The following is a 25,180-nucleotide window of genomic DNA, read 5'->3' as shown; positions in this document are numbered from 1 at the left end:
TGAACCCAGAGCAGCATGGGAGGGTGTCAAGGGCCTCAGAGTCTCCCCAAGAGGAGCCCAGAGGTGGCTGAGTGGGTGTGGGCAGAGCTGTAGAGGCTTGTGGACAGAGCTGGAGCGATCCATGTGGACCTGCAAGCAAGACTCCCTCCTTCAGTCACACTCACGGGCCTGGTCCGATGACCAAAGACCAACAGAGATTGAATGAATGTCTTAAGGGAGCCCAGAGTGGATGGCTCTTTCATTACCACATGGCACAGAAACCTTCCCATTTTTACTTGCTCCCCAGAGGAATGGGAAGGGCAAAGGGGAGAATTCTGAACTACTCAAAAGGGACAAAGAAAATTCCCATTCAGAGCTGACTTTGGATTAACTGTTTGCCATCCATGGAAATGGGGGGTTCTCCGAAGAGCCAACTTTAGTTTAATTTCTTTTAAAAATAAATTTATTTTATTTTTGGCTGCGTTGTGTCTTTGCTGCTGCACGCAGGCTTTCTCTAGTTGTGGCAAGCAGGGGCTACTCTTCGTTGTGATGTGAGGGCTTCTTATTGTGGTGGCTTCTCTTGTTGAGGAGCACGGACTCTAGGGAGTGCAGGCTTCACTAGCTGTGGCACGCAGGCTCAGTAGTTGTGGCTCGCGGGCTCTAGAGCACAGGCTCAGTAGTTGTGGCACACGGGCTTAGTTGCTCCGTGGCATGTGGGATCTTCCCAGACCAGGGCTCGAACCCATGTCCCCTGCATTGGCAGGCAGATTCTTAACCACTGTGCCACCAGGGAAGTCCTAATAATAATAATTATTATTATTATTTTGGCAGGGGAGAATCTGGAATTTAAGCTTATGCTATAGGGTGTGTTTGTCTTTGCCTATACTTACAAAGTAGAATGTCCACCTAAATGATTAAGTTAATATCTGAAATCATCTGAAACATTGATACATTTGCCTTGTTTACAATTTCCAGCTGTTGATCTCAATTTTCCACTCTGCTTGGCATTCACAGACACTTTCCACACCGTTCCCTCTTAACTCATTTTTTCGTTCACTCATTCAACACTCTATAAAAACTCATAGAGCCCCTATCATGTGCCAGGCTTTGAGCCAAGAGCTAGGGATACAGAGATGAGGTGGAAGGCTTGCAACTTAGCAGGAGGGGAAAATAACAGGAGCAGAAGTCAAGCAGGCTTTGGTACTTGGATGATCCACCCGAGTCCTGTAAAGCCTTGCTGGAGCTCTGCAGACAGAGCCCTGGGCTACCTCTCATACCACACTTACTGGAGTTGTCTGCGTGGGAACTAAGGGCTGGGGTGGAGGTGGGGTCGAGGAGTTCTGCACCTGACAAAAGAGCCCATTTGTAGTGACTGTGTGACTCCTTTTCTAGTTTTTGTCTCTGAAAAGCAATAACCAACAACTAGAGATGGGGGAACCTCATATGTCGGTGGGGCCTCTGATGAAGTTGTACCAGGTTATATAATAACATGGAAGTGCAAAGAAAGATTTTTAAATCTAGAAAAGTCTCAAGAGATTGGATTCTTTAGTAAGGTCTCCAGCCTTGGTTCTGGAAGCCTGGATTTCTGTTGTGGAGTCCAGTTAGTAGATGGTGGGAAAATGGGAAGCCCAATTTATACATCTGGACATATACCAGGTAGGGAGATTCCACCTTCCTTAATCAATGCAAGATCAGAACCTCCAAGTTTGGCCCAGAAGGAGAACTGCATGGTTGGGGGGGAGGGGCTAGACTTCAAGCTTTTGCTCCCTCTCTTCCGCTTTTCTTCCCTCCCTTCCTCCTTCTTTTTCTAAGATTTGCCATTTCCTTGGAGAATCCTATGGATCACTACTTCCATCTTCAATCTGGTCTCAGGAGTGACATTTAAATCCTTTAAAACCCTGGACAGTATCCAGACAAAACTCTTGGAGTACAACCAAGGTAAGCTGGAATGTTCAATACGACTCTACTAAAGACTGGGAAAGACAAGGGAGAAAACTTCAGGTGTGCACCACGAGCTTAGACTCTGTGCTTTGCTGACTGCAGAAGAGAAGAAAGTTTTCCCAAGCCCAGCTAGTTTTCCTACCTAGCTTCTAGTGTCTTCCCATGCAGTGAGCACAACCTCAGCTCCAGTACCCAAGAGCTCACTCCAATTCCATTTCTTGACCCCCAAGAGGAAAACACCAGACCCTCTTATCTACCCAGACCCTTGCCTTTGCCATGTGATTGACACCAGGAAAGACTTCCATCTTAGGTAAGACCTCACTCTCAACTAAAGACGGTGGTCTTGTCCCTAAGGCCCTCTTCAGGGTCACCGTATCCAAATGTCCCTCAAAATTCCTCACTGTTCATGAGTATGTACGTGCTTCTCTCTCTCTGTGTGTGTGTGTGTGTGAGAGAGAGAGAGAGAGAGAGAGAGGGAGTGTGTGTGTTTTGGGGCAGTGGTGAGGTTGCTGAATGAGAGAGTGACAGGTACATGAAGGGAAAGGAGGAAACATGGGGGAAGGGGAAAAGGAGGAGAGGAGAAAATCTCTGCTTAGAATAAGGAAGAAAAGAGAGGAAGACTCCATGTGCACACACCTCAGATCCACCCTGGTGTAGCCAACCTGCCTGTCTGAGCTGTTGTCTGTGGGTGCAGAGCCTCAGGCCTGTGCCTGGAGTGAAAGCAGAGCAGGGCTCACTGATAATGGAGGTGGCCACAGCCATCCCAAGGCTATTCCACAGCCCACTTTTCTTTTCCTCACAAGGAGAGGAAGAAAGATGAGAAGGGAATGAGTTAACAGGCAAACAAAAAGACAAAGATATCCAGAGTCTGGGAGAAATAGAGGGAAGAGAGGCTGAGGGCAGGGAGATGTAGCAAGAGGCTGTCGACGGGATGCCCAAAGAAACAACTGAGAAGGAAAATGATCTGTCTGCCTTTACTTATTTATTATCACAGAGTAAACAAATGATAGGACTCTGAATGGAGTGGAAGCTTTGGCATTACACATAGCCACAGGTAAGAGATGAGAGAAAGGAATGGGGAAAAGGGCCACACCAGGGGAAGAATGGCAGAGAATGGCCGAGATGAAAGGCCTGTAACATTAGTGTACACACATGCTCTGTAGATAAAATGAGAGAGAGAGAGAGAGAGAGAGCACGTGAGAGCCAGTGAGCAAGAGTCTGTGTCTGCGCACCAACAAGAAAGAAAGATATCATTCCTGAGATGGTAAGATAGGAAGGAAAACAGACACCATCTTTCCTTGTAATTTTCTGCTTTCTGTTCTAACCCACATAATGTAATTCTGGGCATTTCTCACTCCAGCTATATACACTCATGGGCCCAAGTCCATAGGCTCTCCTCAGCCTCTGGGGACTGGGGTGCAGGGAGCTTGCTCCATTCCCCACCCTCCTAGAGACCCAAGTGACCTTCTCCAGGGTCCCTTCTACTGCTGTTCCCAGCTGTGACAGCTCGTTCACCTGCACTGCTCTGTGTTCCTGAGCCATAAACCTACAGATAGGCTGCCTCCTGACCCTAGACTTGGGCTGCCTGTCCCCCCTAGCACTGGGGAGCTCATCAGAGCCAATGTTTTCATTATATTTTCATTTCACAAATGAGTGAAAGGATCAGTTTATAAAAGCAAAAGAAAGTTGATGCATTTAATCTCCTTGGGCCTTTTAAGACAACAGACTTATTATGTTCATGTGAATTTCCAGGAAGAAGCCTCTAATTAAAGCTTATTGCCTCTCAGCTGCCATTGGCTGGCGCTGTGGCTTATCCTTCCTGTTCATTAGAGCGGAAGGGCATCCTAGTGTGGCTGTAGCCTCACAGAGCCTGTGCCCACCTTCTGGCCCACTCCCCCACCGAGCTCTGGAGGATCCCAGTGCTGCCATGATGACCCCATCGCCCCGCTGAGTGTGACTTGGGATCCAGACAGGATATTACACCCGTGTTCTTGAAGGAGGTAAAATGTCTCCCAGATCTTCAAAGGTTTGGTACCCCTCCCTGTGTCCCCCTTCAAACAAAAACCAAACCAAACCAACTAATTCTGTCCTTGGGGAAATTTAAGAAGCGTTAGGCCAATGCGCAGCGGACTTTGCAATCTCATATTTGTTAGTCTGTCCCTGATCTGGTACCTAAATTTTAGGAACGGAGCCCTTCTCTGCTTCATTTGGTAGATTAGGGCCCCACTGCTGGTGTCTGGTGTCACCTGGGTTCTGCCTGCCATTCTGCCCATCCATGGCTTGCATTGAGAGGATACCTTCCCTTTGGCACCAGCTTTCCAGTGGGTCACCCCAGGCCTGGCTGTACCTCCTCTTACCCATGTCCCTCTGTCCCCCTGGAATGGTGCTTCACCGACATACCCTCTGATGTACCCGCAATGGCAGAGAAGGGTGAAGTCACCTCCCAGAATCTGGGGAATCACTACGAGCAGAAAAGGTCTTTTATCTTAAATTTGGGCACAGTTTTCATTGGAGCCCAATATATAGCCCTGAAAATTTTAATAGAAAATGTCCCTCCACTCCAATCTGGAAAGATGTACCATGTTGATTCTGTGGGTTTGGAAACTCCCAGAACGTCACTATATATTCTTGAGGTACACGCATCCCAGTGTGAGAGGTGCTGGCCACACTTCACCTCAAGCCACTTGGTGGATCCTGCCCCCTCCCCATTTGCCCACAGCCAAATGCCTTTAGCCATCCCCTGTGTGGATGAGGCTCTGGAGGCAGTGCAGTGAGCCTGATCTTAGACCTATGGGTCAGAGCACTGACAGCGGAGTTATCCCACCCCTCCTCCAGGGGACGTCCTGTCCTTAGACTTCACCGAGTCCCTGAGCTGTACAACTCACTGTTGGCCCGGTTTTTCTTGATGACTCATACCAACTGTTTGTACCAGGTTAATTAAGAGTTGCCAAGGCCATTGGATCAATACCACCATGACACGCTCTTTGGACTTAGAGAAGAGTAGAACTGATTTCCCACTAGGTTCCAGGCATATAGGCACACAGACTAACATATTTAATCCCCACACGGACCCTGGGGCAGGTACCATTGTCTTCATTTCACACATGAATGATCTAGTACTGCAGGATGTAATGGATGCGTAGCACCCAAACAACTCAGGACCCAAATCCATGTTTTCCTCATCCAAATCCTATCCTCCTTCCACTATTCATTATGTGGTGTCCCTTGTTCTTTCTGTTGCATCTTTTTGCCTGTTTCATCTGTTATGGCCTCTATCAAAGAATGAAAGAAACAGAAGGTGTGAGGTTGGAATATACGAATTTTTCTCTCAGCTGTTCCAGGAAGATGAAACGGGGCTGGGAGCGGTGGTGGATTGAAAGAGAAGTGTCAGTTTAGACACGGGTTATCATCCCCGGAATTAAATTATCTGGTCCGCCCTGTTTGCCTCACGGCCCCAGGTTTTAAGGAATGGCTACAGAAGGGCCTTAGAGACCCAAAGAAGGAACACAGCTTCAGCAAGCCCCTCATTCATCACCAGCTGGAGTGACAGTCTCATTAATAACCAGGGCTTAATCCTCTGCATTCAAAGAGACTCCCATTACCCAAAACAATAATTTTTTTAATTACCCAGGCAGAGTGGCAATCACATATTGAATACTAAGAATGATTTAAAGCTAATAAATACTTTTGGAAATTTCTTGAACATTTTAGTGAATTAAAAGTTATGAAATATTTATAAGCAGTAACAACACCATTTAGTACCATTAATAAAATAAATACTTTGGTCAGAGAATGAAATTCATTACTATTTTACTACTAGACATTGATGTCAATGATGGAATATTGCTCCAAATTACTTGTCAGATAGACCAATTATTTTAGTGTGATTAATTTTTTCAATTATTTCTTTTATGTAGTTGTAATGTGGAAGTAATTTTCTTTTGGGAGTACAATGACCTCAGCACACTGGTTCCTTATTTATTTATATTTTAAGACCCTTTGTGTCTGCCCCCATTTCCAGGTGATTTCCAATGGTCGAATATTTAAAATAGTCACCCAAGCAGTCATTATTGTTCCTAAGCACTTCGTGGGGCATTTCTAATTGGTTTTATTAGTGATTATGAATAAGCCATTCTAGAGTACAGAAGTCTGCCAACAGCAGCTATGCATCAGTAGGGAAAGGAGGGGCGGACAAAGTTCTTTTCTGGTTCCTCAAGCTGGGGGCCTGGTTGTTTTAGACCCCATGTTTAGTCTGCTTGAGGAGACAGTGTGATAAGCAGGTCAAAGGACTTTTAGGCTCTTCCCTTGTCTCCAATCATCTCCACAGGATTAAACGGTCTTTCTCCTTTGGGGACACAGTGGATTCTGTGCACTGAGTCACAAAGGAAAAAATGACTCTATTAGAGATAAAAGCATACAGAAGCAGCTTCCTTCAAAATCAGAATGTAGATCTGGGCTGTCAGGGTCTTTGTTGGACATGGGATAACCTCTCCTTCGGCCCAACGGTTCAGACAAGGCCCAGAGTGAGAGTGAAAGGTAGATTCAATTTACATGCCAATTAGAGAAGTATTAGGGAATATTAAGGAATTATTATTAAAATTGTTACGTGTGATAATGATATTATGGTTCTTTCTTTTTTTTCTTAAAGTATCTTTATCTTTTAGAGGTGTATGCTGAAATGTTTATGAATAAGATGATATAATGTCTGGGGTTTAGAAAAAGCAGTCTGGGAGGGAAAGAGTGCAGTGGTGGGTTACAGCCAGCTCGTACTCATTGGCAAGGGCTGATTATTAAATTTTCAGAAATTTTATGAGCTAGCTGATAAACAATTACTATTGAAAATTAAACTCTATAAACTAACAATTAAATAAAATATATTATTAAAAAGGTAATATATTAAAGAAAAAACAACAAAAAATAAAGTGAAATGTGGGTGTGACCCTGCAAATATATAACATACCCTGGGCTAGTCGTGCAGAATTATTCAGCCCTGGTTCCAGAATGAGGACATTTAGCTCAGTCAGGGGACATGGGAGAGAGAGGAAGATGGTATTTACTGTGCCAAGCACTGTCCTAGGGGCTCTTCACACAATATCAGTTTTAATTTCCCAGCAAACCCATAATTATATATTATTAGCCCCATTTACTTATGAGAAAACCCAAACTCATAGATAAAAACAAACAAACAAACACACAAAAAACCTCTTCTGAGCTCAAAAGGGTGGTAAGTGATGGAGCTGGAATTCTACACTCATTCTGTCTGTTTCCAAAGCCTGTAGTCTCTCTCCTACATTGTAACAGCAAAACCTTTATTCACTGCTTACCATGGGAAAAACACTGTTAGTTGCTAACTGGGATATAGGAGATTAAAAAAAATAGACACAGTCTTTTTGAAAATAGAAACTAGCATCCATCTATTGAGTAAGACATAAATAACTCTGGAAGGAAGTAGACTGTTCTAAAACAGAAATATATGGAAACACAGTTCTGGGCTGAGACTTCTTGGAGAAGACAGTATTTGAGCTGAGATTTTAAAAGACATGTAGGACTGGGACAGGCAGATATTGGGAATGGGGGAGGGGGGCAGAGCTGGAGCGAAAGCTTGAAGTGGGGAGGCATTTGGGGAAATGTGAGTAGATCTTAGTGGCTAGATGAAATCATCATTTTAAACAGTATAGTCCACAGATAAATTATGGGCAAGAAGTTTTAGAAATTGGGAATTAAGAAGGGGAGTGTTTGGTAAACGGGGTTCACCCTCCACCTGGAAGACACAGTGAGAACTAAGTGAGAACTAAGCCACACCAGGCTTTCACTTCCAAGCAATAGCTCCCACCACTGCACAGTTGATTCAGTCCCTTAAAGAGACCAACCCAGGTTGTGGCCACCTGGGTGCCAGCGTCAGGTTGGCAATGCTGCAGCTCCCATCGCCCACTTGGCATTTGGTTATCATTATCATGAAACGTTTGCAGGAGGCGTCAGAAGAGCCAATTTATTTCTGTGAATAGTAGTTTCTCCATGAGAAACCGAGCAGCAGAAAGGGAGCAGCTTCATTTTTAAAGGCCTCAGGCCAGGTGAGGGCAGAGAAGTCAGGTAGCTCAGGGCAATATCTACAAACACACCTCCACAGCCATCTTCTCTTTTGACCCTCATGATTAAGGTCAATTTCAGGACAGCCATTGACATATTGTTATTCTTATTTTAAACTAAATAACGATCAGTGTGCCAATTCTGGGGGACACCTTTAATGTCCCTTCTGATCCACAGAGTTGGCTAGTCTATGGCAAATAAGAGGTGGAAAGGGGACTTAAATCCCCTGATTGCTGGTTCAGTGCTTGTTCTGTGGTCTTTCTGAGAAAGGCGCATTGCAACTAGTTTGGAGGAAGACATCTCTACAAATGGAGCACGTATTCAATACCTCTGGTGCACACTAAATATAAGCCAGGGAGGTCTTTTGGAAAGCAGTGTTTGTGCCGAGTAGAATGGAGATCTTAAAGCCACCACACCAAAGCTCAGTCCTAAGACAGAAACAAGTTTATATGAGTGTCACTATATACATATTGTGTTTAGTTTAGTACTGCTCAGTAAGTATCTGTCGAATGCATGGATGGATAGATGGATGGATGAGTCTGCTACATAGAGAGTTTTCTGCTAGCAGCCCCAAGACAGTGTGCCATAGTAATCTTCATTTTACAAGCACAGACTGAGGATTCTGCAGGGCACTGCTTGCTTTTGGAACCGAAAATGCCCAGTTTGGGCCAAGCTGTCAGGAGCCCATGAGGTAATCCTTCATTTTACCCAGCTGGATTTTGGAGCTTACTCTAGAGGCTAATTGGTTCCACATGGCTGGCCAAAGATTAGAATCTGTTTGTTTAGCTTCTCTCATTTCCTCTTGTCCACTCTTGGTCTAAGGAGGACATCCTCCACTGCCCGTCACTGTCTTTAGTGAAGTAGGAAGAGAGAGAGGAGACAAGGCCAGGAGGTGCCACACATGTTTTACTGGAAACATTCATACCAGCTCCATACCTAGCATCTCAAAGCCAGGACCCACAGTGACAAAAATTTGTCTTGTGGAAATGGCCCATATTCAAAGTACAACAGCTTTGGGCTTAGTCTTAATCATTTAAAGAAGGTATGGTTAATGTAACTACTTTTGTCTATCACATTTTAAATAAGTAAACTATGATAGCATCAAAAAGCTGGAGTTAATACGAGAGCCGAAAATCAGACTGTCCAGGGGTTCTCAAACTGTATTTCATGAAAACCCATTTGGAGGGTGTGTCAAGGGCTGTGGAAGGGGTGGGTTTCCCACACTCACTTCCTCAAGGGCAGCTCTGCTTGTGTAATTTTATATACTGGACTTCTATACAAGACTTTATTTGAATTAAGAGTTCAGCCTCTAAAAAGTGTTTAAGGACTGTGGATCTAGTTCAAATGTGCTCATTTTAGGTCCAGAGAGGTTAAGATATCTGTGCATCTCCAACTCTTCTGGGACACGTGTTTTAAGGTATCCATGGTGGTTGGACTGCATTTGACACCTTGGATTTCTTCCCTTTCCTGAACTACAGAAGTTAGCGAAATACCCACCCTGCCCCCCACCATGGGTAATGTGAAGATTCTGACACCCTCTCTGAATGGATCAGAAGAGGTAATGTGTATGAAGATGTCTTGATAGGGTAAGGGATCAAGAGCACTTCTTGTTGAGAAATCTGTTAGTGAGCTGAATGTGGCTCTGACTTGGGAAATCTCAGCTGTGAGATTCTTGCAGGTTCATTAGAGAGAAGTGGAACTATGGTGATCTGCAATAAAATATGTTTAAGCTTACACTGCAGCCATTTTTAGTTCCTTGATTTGCCCACTGTTGATCAGGGGGGTTGGTCCTCCTAAACTGCCTTTGACCAATCTGGGCAGGGAGAGGGAAATTCTGAATTGGTTTCTTAGAAAAAGTGAGAACTTGACAACCATGAGATAGAGGTAGGAAGCACATTGGGCTAATCAGTAATTTAGTGTGTCAAAGTTCAAGGTAAATCTTTGGGTGTTTGTGCATTCAATTTCCACATGGTGAGGGAGGCAGATTAGATGCTTTCTGAGGTCCTTTCCAGCAGGGACCTTCTACAGGTAGCAGCAATGTGTGGTAGATAAGAGTATAGATGCTGGAGCCAGTTGGAGCCAAAGCTGTGAGACTTTGGGTAAATTACTTAGGTCTCTGTGCCTCGATCTCCCCATCCATATAATGGGAGTGATGATAGTAATAATGTATACCTCACAGCAATAAGGATTTAATGAGTTAATATAAGCAATGTGCTTAGAACAGGACCTGGCACATAGAAGGTGCTAGATGGGTGTTTGTAATATGTATTTTTATGAGCTGGTCAGAGGCACACTGATAGTTTTCAAATCCTTTTCAGTATGCTAGTCCTGCCATTCTGACATATGTCTTTCTGTAGCTTTCTCTGAACATGAGGGGTCCCGATGAGTGTCCTTCACAATCCTATTGCTCTGAGTTGTCTGCTGAAGAAAGGTCGTTGTGAAAGGGTTAAGGGTTCCCCGGGAGCCAGGGCATGGGTGTCTCTAGGAGCTGAGATCCACCCCCTTCAGTGCTGAATATACACACTGCTCTTTCAAGATGGGGAAAACCTCTCCCAAGTAATTTCCACTCACTGCTACTTTCTTTTGGGAGTAGTAGCCCAAAGCTATAAAAGCAGGAGTAGCATTTATCAACTGATTGATTAGCCAATCAGTCAACAAGTATCTACATTGTGTTTCTTATGTATTTAGCAGGGTGTTAACTGCCCCCTGGAGAAATAAAAGAAATAGAAGACAAGGTTCTGAACCTCAAGTTAGGGTCCTAAAATGACTAGTTGAGAAATAATTATAAAACAGCTACTAAATTTAGATGCAAAGAGAAAAGTCTTCCGAGAAGAATTTCTTTAGCTGAGAATGATGTTCTGGAGGGTTTGGGCTCCAAGCTAGATCATAAATGATCAACCAGTGTTCAAAATGAAAGGCCTGGGACCAAGTAGGCCACTCCTGGCATAGTGTACAGAACACCAGTCTGACTAGAGGACAGGAAGTGTAGAGAACAGAGGGCATAATGTTGAACAGATACAGGGGGGCCAGATGGTAAGAACCTTGGAAATCTGGCAGAGACACTGGGGCTTTCCAGGCAAGACTGAGCAGTGGTGAAAATACCAAGGTCAGAGTCAAGATGGTCCAGCTCTACCATCAACTGCCTGGGTGATCCCCAGACCATCATTTTCCTGGCCCCAGGAAATGAGTGAGGTGGTCCATTCTAGCCCTCATATTTCTGATGTGGTAGACAATAAGAAGTTACTGAAATTCTCATGAAAGTGCCACAAGAAAAAGGAATTTGGGGGAGATGTTCCCGGTAATGTGCGAAGGATGGATAATGGTATCAGGGAGATCAGCTGGCTATCGCCAAGGTCCCAGTATGCATATGTGAAGGCCTGGATCAGGCACATGGCTGAGGAAATGAAGTCAGAAGGATAAACTTGAGAAGCAGTAACAGTAGCATCTAGATAGCAACAGATAGAATGTGAGGCAGCCACAAGCCTAGAGCTCAAGACTTGACCATCTGGATGTAGGGATAAGAGGAAGAGTCAAGGACAATTTTAAGGTTTCCAGTAATACATAAAACTCCAGCCTTTACACATTCCATTAAGGCAGCAGAATGTCATGGACAGAAATACTGGCTTGGTGATCCAATTGACTTGGGCTTGAGTTTCGCTCTACTTTTCCCTAACTGAATGACTATGGCAACTTTAGAAACTTCTGTGAACTTCAGTTTCCCCATACGTAAAATGAGGATAATAGTACCTATTTTTTAGTATTATTGTAAAGCTCGCAGGAGATAACTAACACATGTAAAGGGGTCAGCACTTTGCCTGTGCACATGGTAAGTGCTCCATAGATGTGAGCTTTTATTGCTTATTAACTGAGCGGCTATTAACTGTTACATACTGTGATAGGTGTCAGGATTCAGAGAGGAAACAGGCACGACCTCTGCCCTGATGACACCCACAGATAGATATCATCTCCCATGCGAGGAAAATTGTCCGACTTCCCCTTTCTCCTGTTTAATTAAAATGGCACCTCTTTTCATGTGGGACAAGGAAGGGTTGTAGAGTTCTACAGAAAGTAGACCAGACAACCTGCAAACCTATTAACAACCTGGCTAGCATGTCATCAGCATCACCCCCTCAAAGATATTACTTCTCTCCTCTTAGCTCCTCCTCTTCATGACCTAACTAAAGCAATGACCTCAGAAAACACAGACATTTGTCTACATCAAATAGGCCTTGAGTATGCCTCCAAAACAACTCTTTCCCTTTAAATATATGAGGGTAGCTTTAGGGTGCTTCTTATGTTTGCAACTTGTCCACACCAACTGATATGCACCTGAATTTGTTCCATAACAGGAGGAAGAGTTAGAAGTTCTCAGGACACACTGGGATCACTTTGTTCTTCTCTGCCTTACACAGATCCACAGTGATCCCTTCACACCCCTTGGTGGTCACAGGATTCTAAGCCTGAGAAGGAGCATAAAGGACACCTGCTTCCCTATGGAAACCATCTGTCCTTGGACTTGGAGCCTCTGAAGGAAGGCAGCTGGGCCATGAGAATCTCCCTAGGTTTCCTGGCCAGTCCACTTCCCCTAGAGAATCAGACGAAGACTTCTTTTCTCCCTCCTTAAGAGAGTGTCCTGCCAGAAGAAACACTTTCTGGATCATTAGAGAAAGTTAGAGAGGTCATCTCTCTTGGCTTCATAAGGGTAGAGAAGCAGAAAAGAAACATGTCTTTTAAACTGTGCAACAGGTCGCTGCAAATGCAACGTAAGCTACAGAGGGAAACTTTTGTAGCTGAAAGGAAGTACTAAGAGATGAAAATTGTGCACAACTGGCTGAAATCCTTCAAAGGTACAAAGAATTTTTGCAGGACTATTTGTACTGGGTGGTGGGAACTAATGCCTTCTCCTTGACACATTCTTGTTAACCGGCTCCATTTCAACACATGGCCTCTTTTGGACAGCACGTAGGCAGACCCTTGACATCTGTGAGGACTGGTGATGTCCAGAGAGGTTCACAAATCCCTAAGCTTGTGAGTGTGGAAACATTTGTTCAAGCTCCTGGCTTTCTCTCAAACCACATGTTTCTGGTACAGTGCCTCACATCACAGGCTAAGCAACTTTTCAACTTGAACTGAAGTTCAATCTATCATGTTATGGTGACTTCTCTTTTTCCCACACATAAACCAGTTTTGATTAAAGAAAAAAAGAAACAAATACACTTTTTCAAAGTTCTTGTAAGGCCAGCAATGAATGAAGAGCTACAGGAACGTAAGGAACTGGGTGGTCAGTGGGCTCCCTACCTAAGGGAGTCCGTTTTGTATACCAGCTCCAGATTCAAAACGGGGCCTCTACCTGTAACAGATGGCTGTGTGTTATGGGCCTTCATGGTTGCTCATGAACAGTCTAAATGGAGAGGTTAGGTCTGGGAGTGCCACAGGCTTCCTTCCTGTCAACACTTCATTCTTGGGGCTCCAGACCACAGGTTCCACGGCACAGGTGAGAGCTCCCTTCCCAGTGAGCCACTGGGAAGAGGCAGGCACAGCAGGAGAACAGTGACAATGAAAGCAATTTTTTTCCTGAAGATTTGTATAATTCAATCCCATCTTGTATACCCTCTACATGTGGGAAATAATAAAGGATGTTTATAATTATGACCCTAGGTCTTCTGAAGAATCAAGGAAATATCGACCTCATATATGTATTGATGGTCTATCTTATCCTGCATACCAATCAGACTTGAGGCAACGTCTAATGAAAGATACATATAAAATATAATCTTGAAACTAAGAACAGAAGATCAAAAACTCAGTAGAGGAAGGGGGAAATAAGCTCAACAAAAAACTACACAGATATAATTATTGTGATTAAGTACTGCATTTAGTTCAGAGTTTCCTGGCAACAAAGGCAAAAAGAAAAAAAATCAACAAATTATTCTTCAGAAGAGAGATGCCCTCTCTTGGTAATAAATCTTGAAATAAACTCACAATGTAGGGCTTATGCCTACAAAAGAAATTCAATGACACAGTGGACCATGCCCTAATGATTTTTACAAAATAAGCAAAAAAATTCACATATAACCATTTCCCACATTGTCCCTTAATGACAGCTTAAATCAAATCACTAAAAATACAGAGTTGTAAATTTTACCTCAGGAAAAAAAGTAAAATATTAATCATTATCAAGTTAGCGGAGTGGTGATATAGGTGAAACAAAAATGGCAGAATGTTGATAATTGTTGAAACTGGGTTGAGGGTACATGGCGGTTCACTGCACTATTCTATTCATTTGTAAACATTTGAAAATTTCCACAAAACAAAACAAAACCATAGCTGAAAGCATTTGACAGCCAGGGGAGTTAAGCTAATGTGTTATCTAACAAAGACTATATTCTATTTGATAAAGTTTTAAGTTAAGCAGATATAATACTATACTCAAACTTTGAAAATTGATCAGCTGAGCTATGGAGCACTTGGCAATACTCAGAATCAGACCCAAAGCACTGTAGACATTTCTATATAAGTGTGCACATTCCCAGCTAATCATGGCGGCAGGTTATTGACCCACTTAAGACAACAAGCTACCAAGGAGTGGAGGGGAAAGCCAGATTCAGATACCTTCGCTGCAGTTTTTCAGGGCAAAGAAGTCCACTGCAGACAAGCTTCGGTTTCCACTCGAGATGTATTCCAGGGCCACTCGGAACGGGTTCTCTGGGCGCCCAATTCTTCCCTGCAGCACAGTCCAACTGGTTGCATTGGAAAGCAGAAGGGAAAAGCATAAAAAAACAGTGATGAGAAGCAGACCTAACCTGCAGAGAGGTCCTACCCCTGCACTGGCCCACATTCTTCATGCTGCACCAAGAGGTGGAACCCTTTTTCCTCTTTCTGATTGTGGGGAGGCTAACCCTGTGTGCTTACGTAAATACTGCCTTAGGACAAATTCTTAGAACCTGGGTCAAAGCGTATGTACATTTAAAACTCTGAGGATGGTGACTCTGACGGCAACACACACACATTTGTTTCTTTCTTGTCCAGCTAACTCAGAGACCCAATTCTTAAACCCACTCTAGCCACTGGTGTTCCTTTTGTCATACTTTTTAGGCAACTGCAGACCTTTGGACTACTTCAGTAGCTAGTCTTACAGGAAAAGAATATATATGCCTGAGAAAATCTGCCAGCAGAGTGAAGGAATCATCTTCAAAGCATTTATCAGTGTATTCATAATTATCTCTGGAAAGAATGCTTGGGTTTTGTAATTTTATCGGATTCCAAAGTCTCAGAACCCTCAGGTTTGCTATATAGCTACTTAAGGGAAGCTAGCAAGTGCTATTTATTTACTGAAGGAAAATTAAAGTGCACTGAAGCAAGTGTTTTGGGGCAAAAGTTACCTAAGATTGACGTGGACTCTGCAAAAAAGGTTCAAACAGAAGAAGACGGAAGCTGGTCAAACACTGAGCACTGCATCTATCTATAATCAAGGACACTGACACCGCTGGAGAATGGAGAATAAGCTAAATGAACATTTTTACACCTCACTCAGGCTATTAACCTCTTGGAGTAGCCTCCTGTCCCTGATTGGAACATCAAATTTACTTTCCAAAATTGATTCAGGGTTTTTTTTATGTATATAGTTATTTTGTCAATTTTGTGTGGAGAATGGAAATTACCTGGACTATTTTGTATTTTCTTTCCTTTTAAAGAAAAACAATTTTATTGAGGTGTAATTGATGTACAATAAATAAATCACATGTACAAAAGTGTACAATTTGATGAATTTTGACATTTGGATACACCCATGGACCCATCACAATGTTTCATAGTGTCTTACCACTAGGTTGGGCTTAGGTATGGCAGTACAAGTACTAAGGAACTTAGGGAAAGACTAGCTTTCTGTCTGAAAAACTTTTAAGCACCCTCCCAAACCCCAAGTATAAAAAAATATTAAAAATCCAGAAAAGTTGGTCAAGAAAAGTAAAAGTCACCCAGAAGCTCATCCAGAGACTACCATGGTGAACACCTCTGTGAACAGCCTTTTAGCTACAGTTTTACACAGATAAGGTCATACACACATAAGCTTGCTGTGACTGCACTTTGCCACTCAATAGTATGTCACAAGACAATAAATATAAATTACATGATCAGTTCAATGATTGCATTTTTAATGATTTGTGCATTTTTCCTGATTTTTCCTCTCATGCTGAGGCTAACCCTGTGTGCTTATGTAAATACTAACTTAGGACAAATTCTTAGAACCTGGGTCAAAGTGTACGTACATTTAAAACTCTGAGGATATTGTCAGTCCTCCAACAGTAAATCAGAAGGCCCATTTCTCCATTTGCTTATTTGCTTGTTAATACTGGATCCCATCAAATCTTTTTTTTTGGTCGCACTGCACAGCTTGCGGGATCTTAGTTCCCCCACCAGGGAGTGAACTGGGCCCTCGGCAGTGAAAGCAGAGTCCTAACCACTGGACAGCAAGGGAATTCCCAAGATCCTATTAAATCTTTTCCATCTGCTAACTTTTGGTAATGAAGGCGTCGCCTAAGGCAATCTATGGTCTTTCAGGTGGGTGCTCCTGGATGGGAGTCTTTTGTCTCCGGTCCCTGCCATGTTGCTGGGCATGCAGTGCACTCTGCTGAAGGCAGAAGGCATTTCTGTTCCCTTTCTGTGCTCTTCTGTAGTTGATTCAGATCACTGGAGCCAGTGCCTCAGCCATTTAATAAAAGTGTATTAAATGTATAGCTGATTCACTTTGTTATACAGCAGAAACTAACACACCATTGTAAAGCAATTATACTCCAATAAAGATGTTAAAAAAAAGTGTATTAAGTTTCCCCACAATAGATGCTGTAGAAGGGATTATTACTGTTGTAGTTTGTTCTCTGTGACTGTACCCAACAGGATTTCTATCCAAAATAAAACCGGTGCAATTGAATAAGGAAAAGGAGGCCTTCTGTTTAAATGTGTGACTGTCAAAGAAAAGAATTTTGAAAAGAAAATGGAAATGAGGGGTCCTTAAGGCAAAAAAACAAAGAGAGCAGAATTTTTCTTGCTCTTTTGAAAAATAAAGGACTCTTATTTTCGAGGAAATATGGTGATAAAAGGCATGACTATTCATATTCTTCCAAAATCGCAGCTCTCTGCTCTGAGGAATGATGGATTTTAATTCCAGGTACACAGTGGCCCTTGACAACAATTTCCATTTCTGTATTGGCACTAGCCCTCTGGAAAAATGTGTCAATTGTTTTAGGGATTAGTTTCTGAGTTCCCGATGCAATAACTTTTGTCTGAAATTCTCTGGCCTCCCATAGTTTCCTGCTGCAACTTTAATAACTTTCAGAGTAGTTGCCAAACATGATTTTATAACCAGGGAAGTTGGGACTGAAAAAGGGCAAGCTTAGACCTAGGCTCAGATTTATGTAAGAGACAGCAAAGCCCTGTAAAAAAAACCCAAGCTCTCTTTTCTCTCTGCCTCCATTTTCTTTGTTGACATCCCAGTGGTCATGAAACTTGCTCATTAGGGTCCTGTTTTCCTCTTTGGCTGGTGGCAACTCTACTTCTGCTTGCAAAGGGGAAGGTTATGTTCTAACCTAGAGCCTCCTAGAGACAAAAGCGCAGCTGTATCCATGTGCTGGGGATTTGTGGCCATCTCAGCACTGGTGCTTCAGTCAATCAATATGACAGTGAGGGGAGGCCATCTGGGCTTTGGGAAGCCAAAAGCACAGTATGGATGGCCTGTCACCATCCATTATCTTCCAGTTGTCTCTCTGGAGCTCTCCACTTCCAGTTCTGGCTCTGCCCACCATTTGCCTGATGACTTTGAACAAGGTAGTTTACTCTGAATGCCTGAAAGTTGGGATGTTTTCTGATCAAATTGTATTCTCAACCAGAGAAAGTGGCTCCAACTTTGTGTGAGTTTGCTGAGAAAAAAACTGACTACACATTTTTGCTGAGTGGTTACATCATAATGAATAAATCAGCGTCCACTGAAAAAGGCAGGAGGATTGGTCTGTGAATATCAAGGTCCATTTCTGATCTGGAGGCTGGAAGTAATATATTCAAAGGCCACCAAGTTGGGAGCTGAGTCCCAGATTCTGGTCCCGGATTTGCATGGGGTAAGGTAAGTATGGGACCTCCTTGGGTTATAGTTTCTTTATTAGCAAAATGCAGCTGTTGAATTAAAAGTTCTCCAAGGTGTCATACTGATCTTATGCCTATACTTTTCTAGCAAATTGCCTGAATTCTAGAGACAAAACACTTTACCAAAACCCTGAAAGCTTCAGTGGACCAATAATATTCTATAGAAGGTGGAAGAAGAATGATTAGGCAAAGAACCACAGACTTATTTCTCCAAAGAGACTCAGTTCCACCCCCTCAGAGAAATGGTGAGAGCTGCTCAGGGTCACACATTGGTTACCTACAGACCTAAGATTAAAATCAAATATATTATTTCTCCACAACTGCAAGAACAGGAGACAATGCGACCGATGGATCAGTCTGTATATTCAGTCACATTTCATATCACTAGAATCACAGAGATAAAGAAGGATATGTTGACATAGCATTGCTAGAGGAAATCACCAGTCTGGGTTTTGAGGATAGACAGGTCAGACAGTGAAATACATTGTCAGAAAATGCACACACAAAACAAAACAAAAAATCATAAGAAGATCTGACGTGAAAACAAAAAGAATCTAAGGTTCCCACTGCTCCATACCAGGTTAGTCTCTACACGTTTAAAGGAAACTGTCTGGCACTTCTGATGTGAGGCAAGCTGCTGATGAGATTGAAGGGTTGGCAGCGTGTCTCAAAAGGACGAAGGCACCAAGTTATTGTAAGTCCAGAATGCAGGGTCACTTTTTGACAGCACTTGAGGGCCATGGATGTCAGTTGACAAAACAGAGGAATGTGTATTACTTCCCTGCTATGTGATATTCCAATAGGCATGATGTTGACGTAGGGCTGGCTTACAAAAGTGAGCCCTCAAACACACATGCCAGTCAATGAAATGCCTTTCTGAGATAGTTTTAGCTGCTACAGTATCAGGATGCCTACATTCAGTTCTCAGCTCCGCCGTCTACTAAGTGACCTTAGGCAAATGATGTAATTTCTCTGATCTCCTGTTTCCTTATTTTTAAGGTGGAAGTCATAATGATTAGCTTGCTGGATTGCTGTGTGGATTTGTGAGAAGGATATACACAAAGGAATACCCTTATTGGGGCCTCAATAAGCAGGAGCTCTTCTTACAGAAGACCAGAGTTTTTTTCTTGGAAGGGCACTGGTCCATGAAATTATCTGCATCTCAATTAATTTACAAGATTCAAGTGGGAGAGGAATGTAAGTAAAAGAAGGTAAGAAAGGCAAGAGCAATTTATGAATAGCAGCCACCTTTTGTTTAAATCAGGAAAAATTTTTAGTTAAAAGAAATTATGTTGAAACACTCCTACAACAAAATATATTAGCATTGGACTATGACAGCAGATCAACCTTCTGCCCAGAACTCTCTAAAGGCCCCCATCTCACTTTGGAGTAAAATCCTCTTATTTATCTTTGCATCTTTCTGTAGCATGTGAAAAGATGCCTTGTGTCTAGATCTTGGTTTGAATTTGTTGAATTGAATTCCATTTCTCAGGTATTTACTGGTGCATCATTGCACACTAGATAACGTATTAAATGCTCTGGGGATCCTTAGAGTTTAGGATTTAGCTGTGTACTCAAGGAGCTTACAGACTAGTGAGAAAGAGTAAAAGTATGTACCGAATTTTAGAGTGAATGGCAGTATAGAGGAGCTGAATGAGTGGAATAAGCACTACATACTATTGAATCACAGAGGGCAAAATGATGTCTCACGTCCAGTGATCAGGAGAGGTGTAACTTGAGGACGGGTTATGAGGAAGGGGCAGGTGTTTGGGAAAAGGGCAATGCAGGAAGAGGGGCTGGTATGAGCACATGAGCAGAGCCCATACAGACTGTGTATTCAGAAAACAGGGTGGTCCTGTCTGGTGGGAGTCAATGTTTTTCACTTTTATAGGAAGGAGGTCCTCTGTGTCTTGCCATGCTCCCCGACTCCCTGCCCCCCCCAACTCCACCTGCTTAAAGCCAGGGTGATGGATCATTCATCATTGTGTCTCCAGTGCCTGATACGTTGTAGACACTCGACAAATATTTGTTGAACAAGAGAACAAACGCATGAACAGATTTCTGTTAAATCAGACAAGATTCTGACGTTCTGGGCCAAAATTTTATGGCAGTGGAGTTGAGTTAATCTGAAAGTTCAAGTCAATTCATTATGGTTCGCTGTCATCCATTCAAGTGATAATGATGCCTTCCCTGTTAGGAGGAACCTAGGGACTGGGGAGTTTGCGGGGGTTGAAGGAAGTTTTGGGATTGATTCATTGTATAGCTCTTGACTCCTCATTTGCCCACAGGCTCCATCTTTAAAGGGGCAGGGCCATGGGAAACCATCAAACTAGCTCCTGTCCAAGGACTTAGAACCCAAATAAGGAATCAGAGAGTTATAGTAATTGAGACATGGAGGGGACCTGAGTGCTCAACTAGGAGAGGTCCCACCTCATGCGTGATCATTCTCTACAACACAGGTCAGCCTTGAACGCAGCAATATGAATGTTTTTTAAATAGATCTTTATTGGAGTATAATTGCTTCAAAATACCATGTTAGTTTCTGTTGCACAACAAAGCGAATCAGTCATATGCATACACATGTCCCCATATCTCCCTCCCATCCTCCCTAATCCACCCCTCTGGTCATTGCAAAGCACCGAGCCGATCTCCCTGTGCTACGCTGCTGCTTCCCACCAGCTATAACTGTTTTACATTCGGTCGTGTATATATGTCGATGACACTCTCACTTCGCCCCAGCTTCCCCCTCCCACCCCGTGTCCTCAAGTCCATTCTCTATGTCTACGCCTTTATTCCTGCCCTGTAACTAAGTTCATCAGTACCATTTTTTTTTTAAGATTCGATATGCATATGTTAACATACAGTATTTGTTTTCCTCTTTCTGACTTACTTCACTCTGTATGACAGGCTCTGGGTGCATCCACCTCACTACAAATAACTCAATTTCGTTTCTTTATATGGCTGAGTAATATTCCACTGTATATATGTGCCACATCTTCTTTATCCATTCATCTGTCGATGGACATTTAGGTTGGTTCCATGTCCTGGCTATTGTAAATAGTGCTGCAGTGAACATTGTGGTAACATGTCTCTTGATGAATTATGGTTTTCTCAGGGTATATGACCAGTAGTGGGATTGCTGGGTCATATGGTAGTTCTATTTTCAGTTTTTTAAGGAACCTCCATACTATTTTCCATAGTGGTTGTATCAATTTACATTCCCACCAACACTGTAGCGGGGTTCTCTTTTCACCACACCCTTTCCAGCATTTACTGTTTCTAGCTTTTTTGATAATGGCCATTCTGAACAGCGTGAGGTGATATCTCACTGTAGTTTTTTAAATAAATAAATTTATTTATTTATTTATTTATTTTGGGGTGTGTTGGGTCTTCGTTTCTGTGTGAGGGCTTTCTCTAGTTGTGGCGAGCGGCGGCCACTCTTCATCGTGGTGTGCGTGCCTCTCACTGTTGTGGCCTCTCCTGTTGCGGAGCACAGGCTCCGGATGTGCAGGCTCAGCGGCCATGGCTCATGGGCCTAGCCACTCTGCGGCATGTGGGATCTTCCTGGATTGGGGTACGAACCCGTGTCCCCTGCATTGGCAGGCGGACTCTCAACCACTGTGCCGCCAGGGAACCCCTCTCTAGGTGTTTTAAATGAGGGTTAGATTGTTTATTTGAGATTTTTCTTGTTTCCTGAGGTGAGATTGAATCGCTATAAATTTCCCTCTTAGAACTGCTTTTGCTGCATCCCATAGGTTTTGGGTCATTGTGTTTTCATTGTCATTTGTTTCTGGTATTTTTTAATTATTTCTTTGATTTCTTCAGTGATCTCTTGGTTATTTAGTAGCGCACTGTTTAGCCTCCATGTATTTGTGTTTTTTACAGTTTTTTTCCTGTAATTGATTTCCAATCTCATAGCTTTGTGGTCAGAAAATATGCTTGATACGATTTCAATTTACTTAAATTTTCTGAGGCTTGATTCATGATCCAAGACGTGATCTATCCTGGAGAATGTTCCATGTGCACTTGAGAAGAAAGTGTATTCTGCCACTTTTGGGTGGAATGTTCTATAAATATCAGTTAGATCTATCTGGTCTATTGTGTCATTTAAAGCTTGTGCTTCCTCATTTATTTTCTGTTTAGATGATCTGTCCATTGGTGTAAGTGGGATGTTAACGTCCCCTACTATTATTGTGTTACTGTCGATTTCTCCTTTCATGGTTGTCAGCATTTGCTTTATGTATCGAGGTGCTCCATGTTGGGTGCGTAAACATTTATAATTGTTATATCTTCTTCTTGGATGAGCCTTTGATCATTATGTAGTGTCCCTCCTTATCTCTTGTAACAGTCTTTATTTTAGTCTATTTTATCTGATATGACTATTGCTACTTCCGCTTTCTTTTGATTTCCATTTGTATGGAATATCTTTTTCCATCCCTTCACTTTCAGTCTGTATGTGTCCCTAGTCTGAAGTGGGTCTCTTGTAGACAGCATATATATGGGTCTTGTTTTTTTTTTTTTTTACATCTTTATTGGAGTATAATTGCTTTACAACAGTGTGTTAGTTTCTGCTTTATAACAAAGTGAATCAGTTATACATATACATAGGTTCCCATATCTCTTCCCTCTTGCATCTCCCTCCCTCCCACCCTCCCTATCCCACCCCTCTAGGTGGTCACAAAGCACCGAGCTGATCTCCCTGTGCTATGTGGCTGCTTCCCACTAGCTATCTATTTTACTTTTGGTAGTGTATATATGTCCATGCCACTCTCTCGCTTTGTCACAGCTTACCCTTCCCCCTCCCCATATCCTCAAGTCCATTCTCTTGTATCCATTCAGCCAGTCTGTCTTTTGGTTGTGGCATTTCATCCATTTACATTCAAGGTTATTATCGATATGTATGTTCCTATTACCATTTTCTTAATTGTTTTGGGTTTGTTTTTGTGGGTGTTTTTCTTTTCTTGTATTTCCTGCCCTGAGAAGTTTCTTTAGCATTTGTTGTAAAGCTGATTTGGTGGTGCTGAATTCTCTTAGCTTTTGCTTGTTTGAAAAGCTTTTGACTTCTCCACCAAATCTGAATGAGGTCCTTGCTGGGTAGAGTAATCTTGGTTGTAGGTTTTTCTCTTTCATCACTTTAAGTATATCCTGCCACTCCCTTCTGGCCTGCAGCCTGTCTGCTGAAAAATCAGCTGATAACCTTATGGGGATTCCTTTGTATGTTACTTTTTGTTTTTCCCTTGCTGCTTTTAATATTTTTTCTTTGAATTTAATTTTTGTTAGTTTGATTAATGTGTCTTGGTGTGTTTTTCCTACGTTTGATCCTGTATGGGACTCTCTGTGTTTCCTGGACTTCGGTGACTATTTCCTTTCCCATGTTAGGGAATTTTTTGACTATAAACTCTTCAAATATTTTCTCAGACTCTTTCTTTTTTTCTTCTTCTTCTGGGATCCTTATAATTTGAATGTTGGTGCATTTAGTGTCCCAGAGGTCTCTGAGATTGTCTTCAATTCTTTTCATTCTTTTTGCTTTATTCTGCTCCTCGGCAGTTATTTCTACCATTTTGTCTTACAGCTCACTTATTCGTTCTTCTGCCTCAGTTATTCTGCTGTTGATTCCTTCTAGTGTATTTTTCATTTCAGTTATTGTGCTGTTCATCTCTGTTTGTTTGTTCTTTAGTTCTTCTAGATCTTTGTTAAACATTTCTTGTATTTTCTCAATCTGTGCTTCCATTCTATTTCTGAGATTCTGGATCATGTTTACTATCATTACTCTGAATTCTTTTTCAGGTAGATTGCCTAGTTCCTCTTCATTTATTTGGTCTTGTAGGTTTTTACCTTGCTCCTTCATCTGTGACATAGTTTTTTGCCACCTCATTTCTTTCTTTCTTTTTTTTTTTTTAAATGAGTGGGATTTTGTTCCTGTTTTACTGGTTGTTTGGCCTAAGGCTTCCAACACTGGAGTTTGTAGGCTATTGGGTAGAGAGAGCTGGGTCTTGGTGCTGAGATGAGGACCTCTGTGAGACCTCACTCTAATGAATATTCCCTCGGGTCTGAGATTCTCTGTTAGTCCAGTGGTTCAGACTCGGAGCTTCCACCACAGGAGCTTCTGCCTGACCCTGGGCTCGTGAACCAAGATCCCGCAAGCCACATGGGGTGGCAAAAAAAAAAAAAAAAAGAACAATAACGAAGTAAAAAATAAAATTAGACTAGGGAAATTACAGATATGTTAGAAAGAATGTAAAAATAAAAATATAGATGAATCAACAGCCAGAAGGTACATTAGTACCACAATAGTAAAAAAGAGGAGGAGGGGAAAAAAAAGTGAGGGGGAATGCCTTGGCTGTGGAGGGTGGGGCCTAAGCAAGGGTGAGGTTTGGGCAGTGGGTGGGGCCAATGCTCAGGACCCACAGGGCTGGAAAAGGCCCTGGGAGCTGTGGGGGGTGGAGCTTAGGCTCAAGGAACAGAAGGGGCCCATGTGTGCCCCCCAACCCTCGTCTCAGAGGGCAGGGGACCTGACCTGGGATCCCAGCAGGCTTCCTGGGCTTGAGTGGGTGGGGCAAATGCCCTCCTCTTCTCTCCTGCTCCTCAGATCTGGGGTCCGGGAGGGCCCTTCCTGCCTGCCTCTCCTGTTCTCCCCTCGGCCTCCTTCCTATGCCCGCAAAGACCCACGTGGCCTGGAGGGGGGTTTGTAGGGCAGGGTACTGGCCTGGGAGCTCAGCAGGCTCCCAGGGCCCCAGTGGGCCAGGCGATCGCCCTCCGCTCCTCTCCCACTCTTCCTGGAGAGTCCCTCCCGCCTGCCTCTCCTGATCTCTCCAGCCTCAGGGGCGCAGATCCTGTCTGGCCTCCACTTCTCCTCCCCCCTCAGTCCCCCTACATCCTACTGGTTCACTCTGAGGTTCCTCCCATCTCCTTGGGTGTCAGGGTTCCTGACCAGCGGCCGCAAGTGCCCTAGTTGTGGGGAGACGCTAACTCCACATATTCCCACACTGCCATCTTTAGCAATATGAATATTAACAAGAGCAACAATTCCAGTGATAAT

The 25,180-nt window shown here is 43.0% G+C and overlaps 1 protein-coding gene across 1 annotated transcript in view; it reads right to left on the bottom strand.

Annotated features, from left to right (window-relative positions):
• Nucleotides 1-25,180, bottom strand: part of ALK (ALK receptor tyrosine kinase) — a gene marked incomplete at its 5' end in the record, with an annotated part of 708,017 nt that overhangs the window by 170,143 nt on the left and 512,694 nt on the right. Inside the window, one exon of the mRNA XM_081254750.1 lies at nt 14,620-14,747. Coding sequence (XP_081110876.1) covers nt 14,620-14,747 — 128 coding nt within the window. The remainder of the gene's footprint in view (nt 1-14,619; nt 14,748-25,180) is intronic.

This window comes from Mesoplodon bidens, assembly GCF_964165515.1.
Source record: "Mesoplodon bidens genome assembly, chromosome: 14".
Taxonomy (NCBI): domain Eukaryota; kingdom Metazoa; phylum Chordata; class Mammalia; order Artiodactyla; family Ziphiidae; genus Mesoplodon; species Mesoplodon bidens.
The sequence above is the reverse complement of the archived record's forward strand: the minus strand, read 5'-3'. Positions and strand labels throughout refer to the sequence as shown.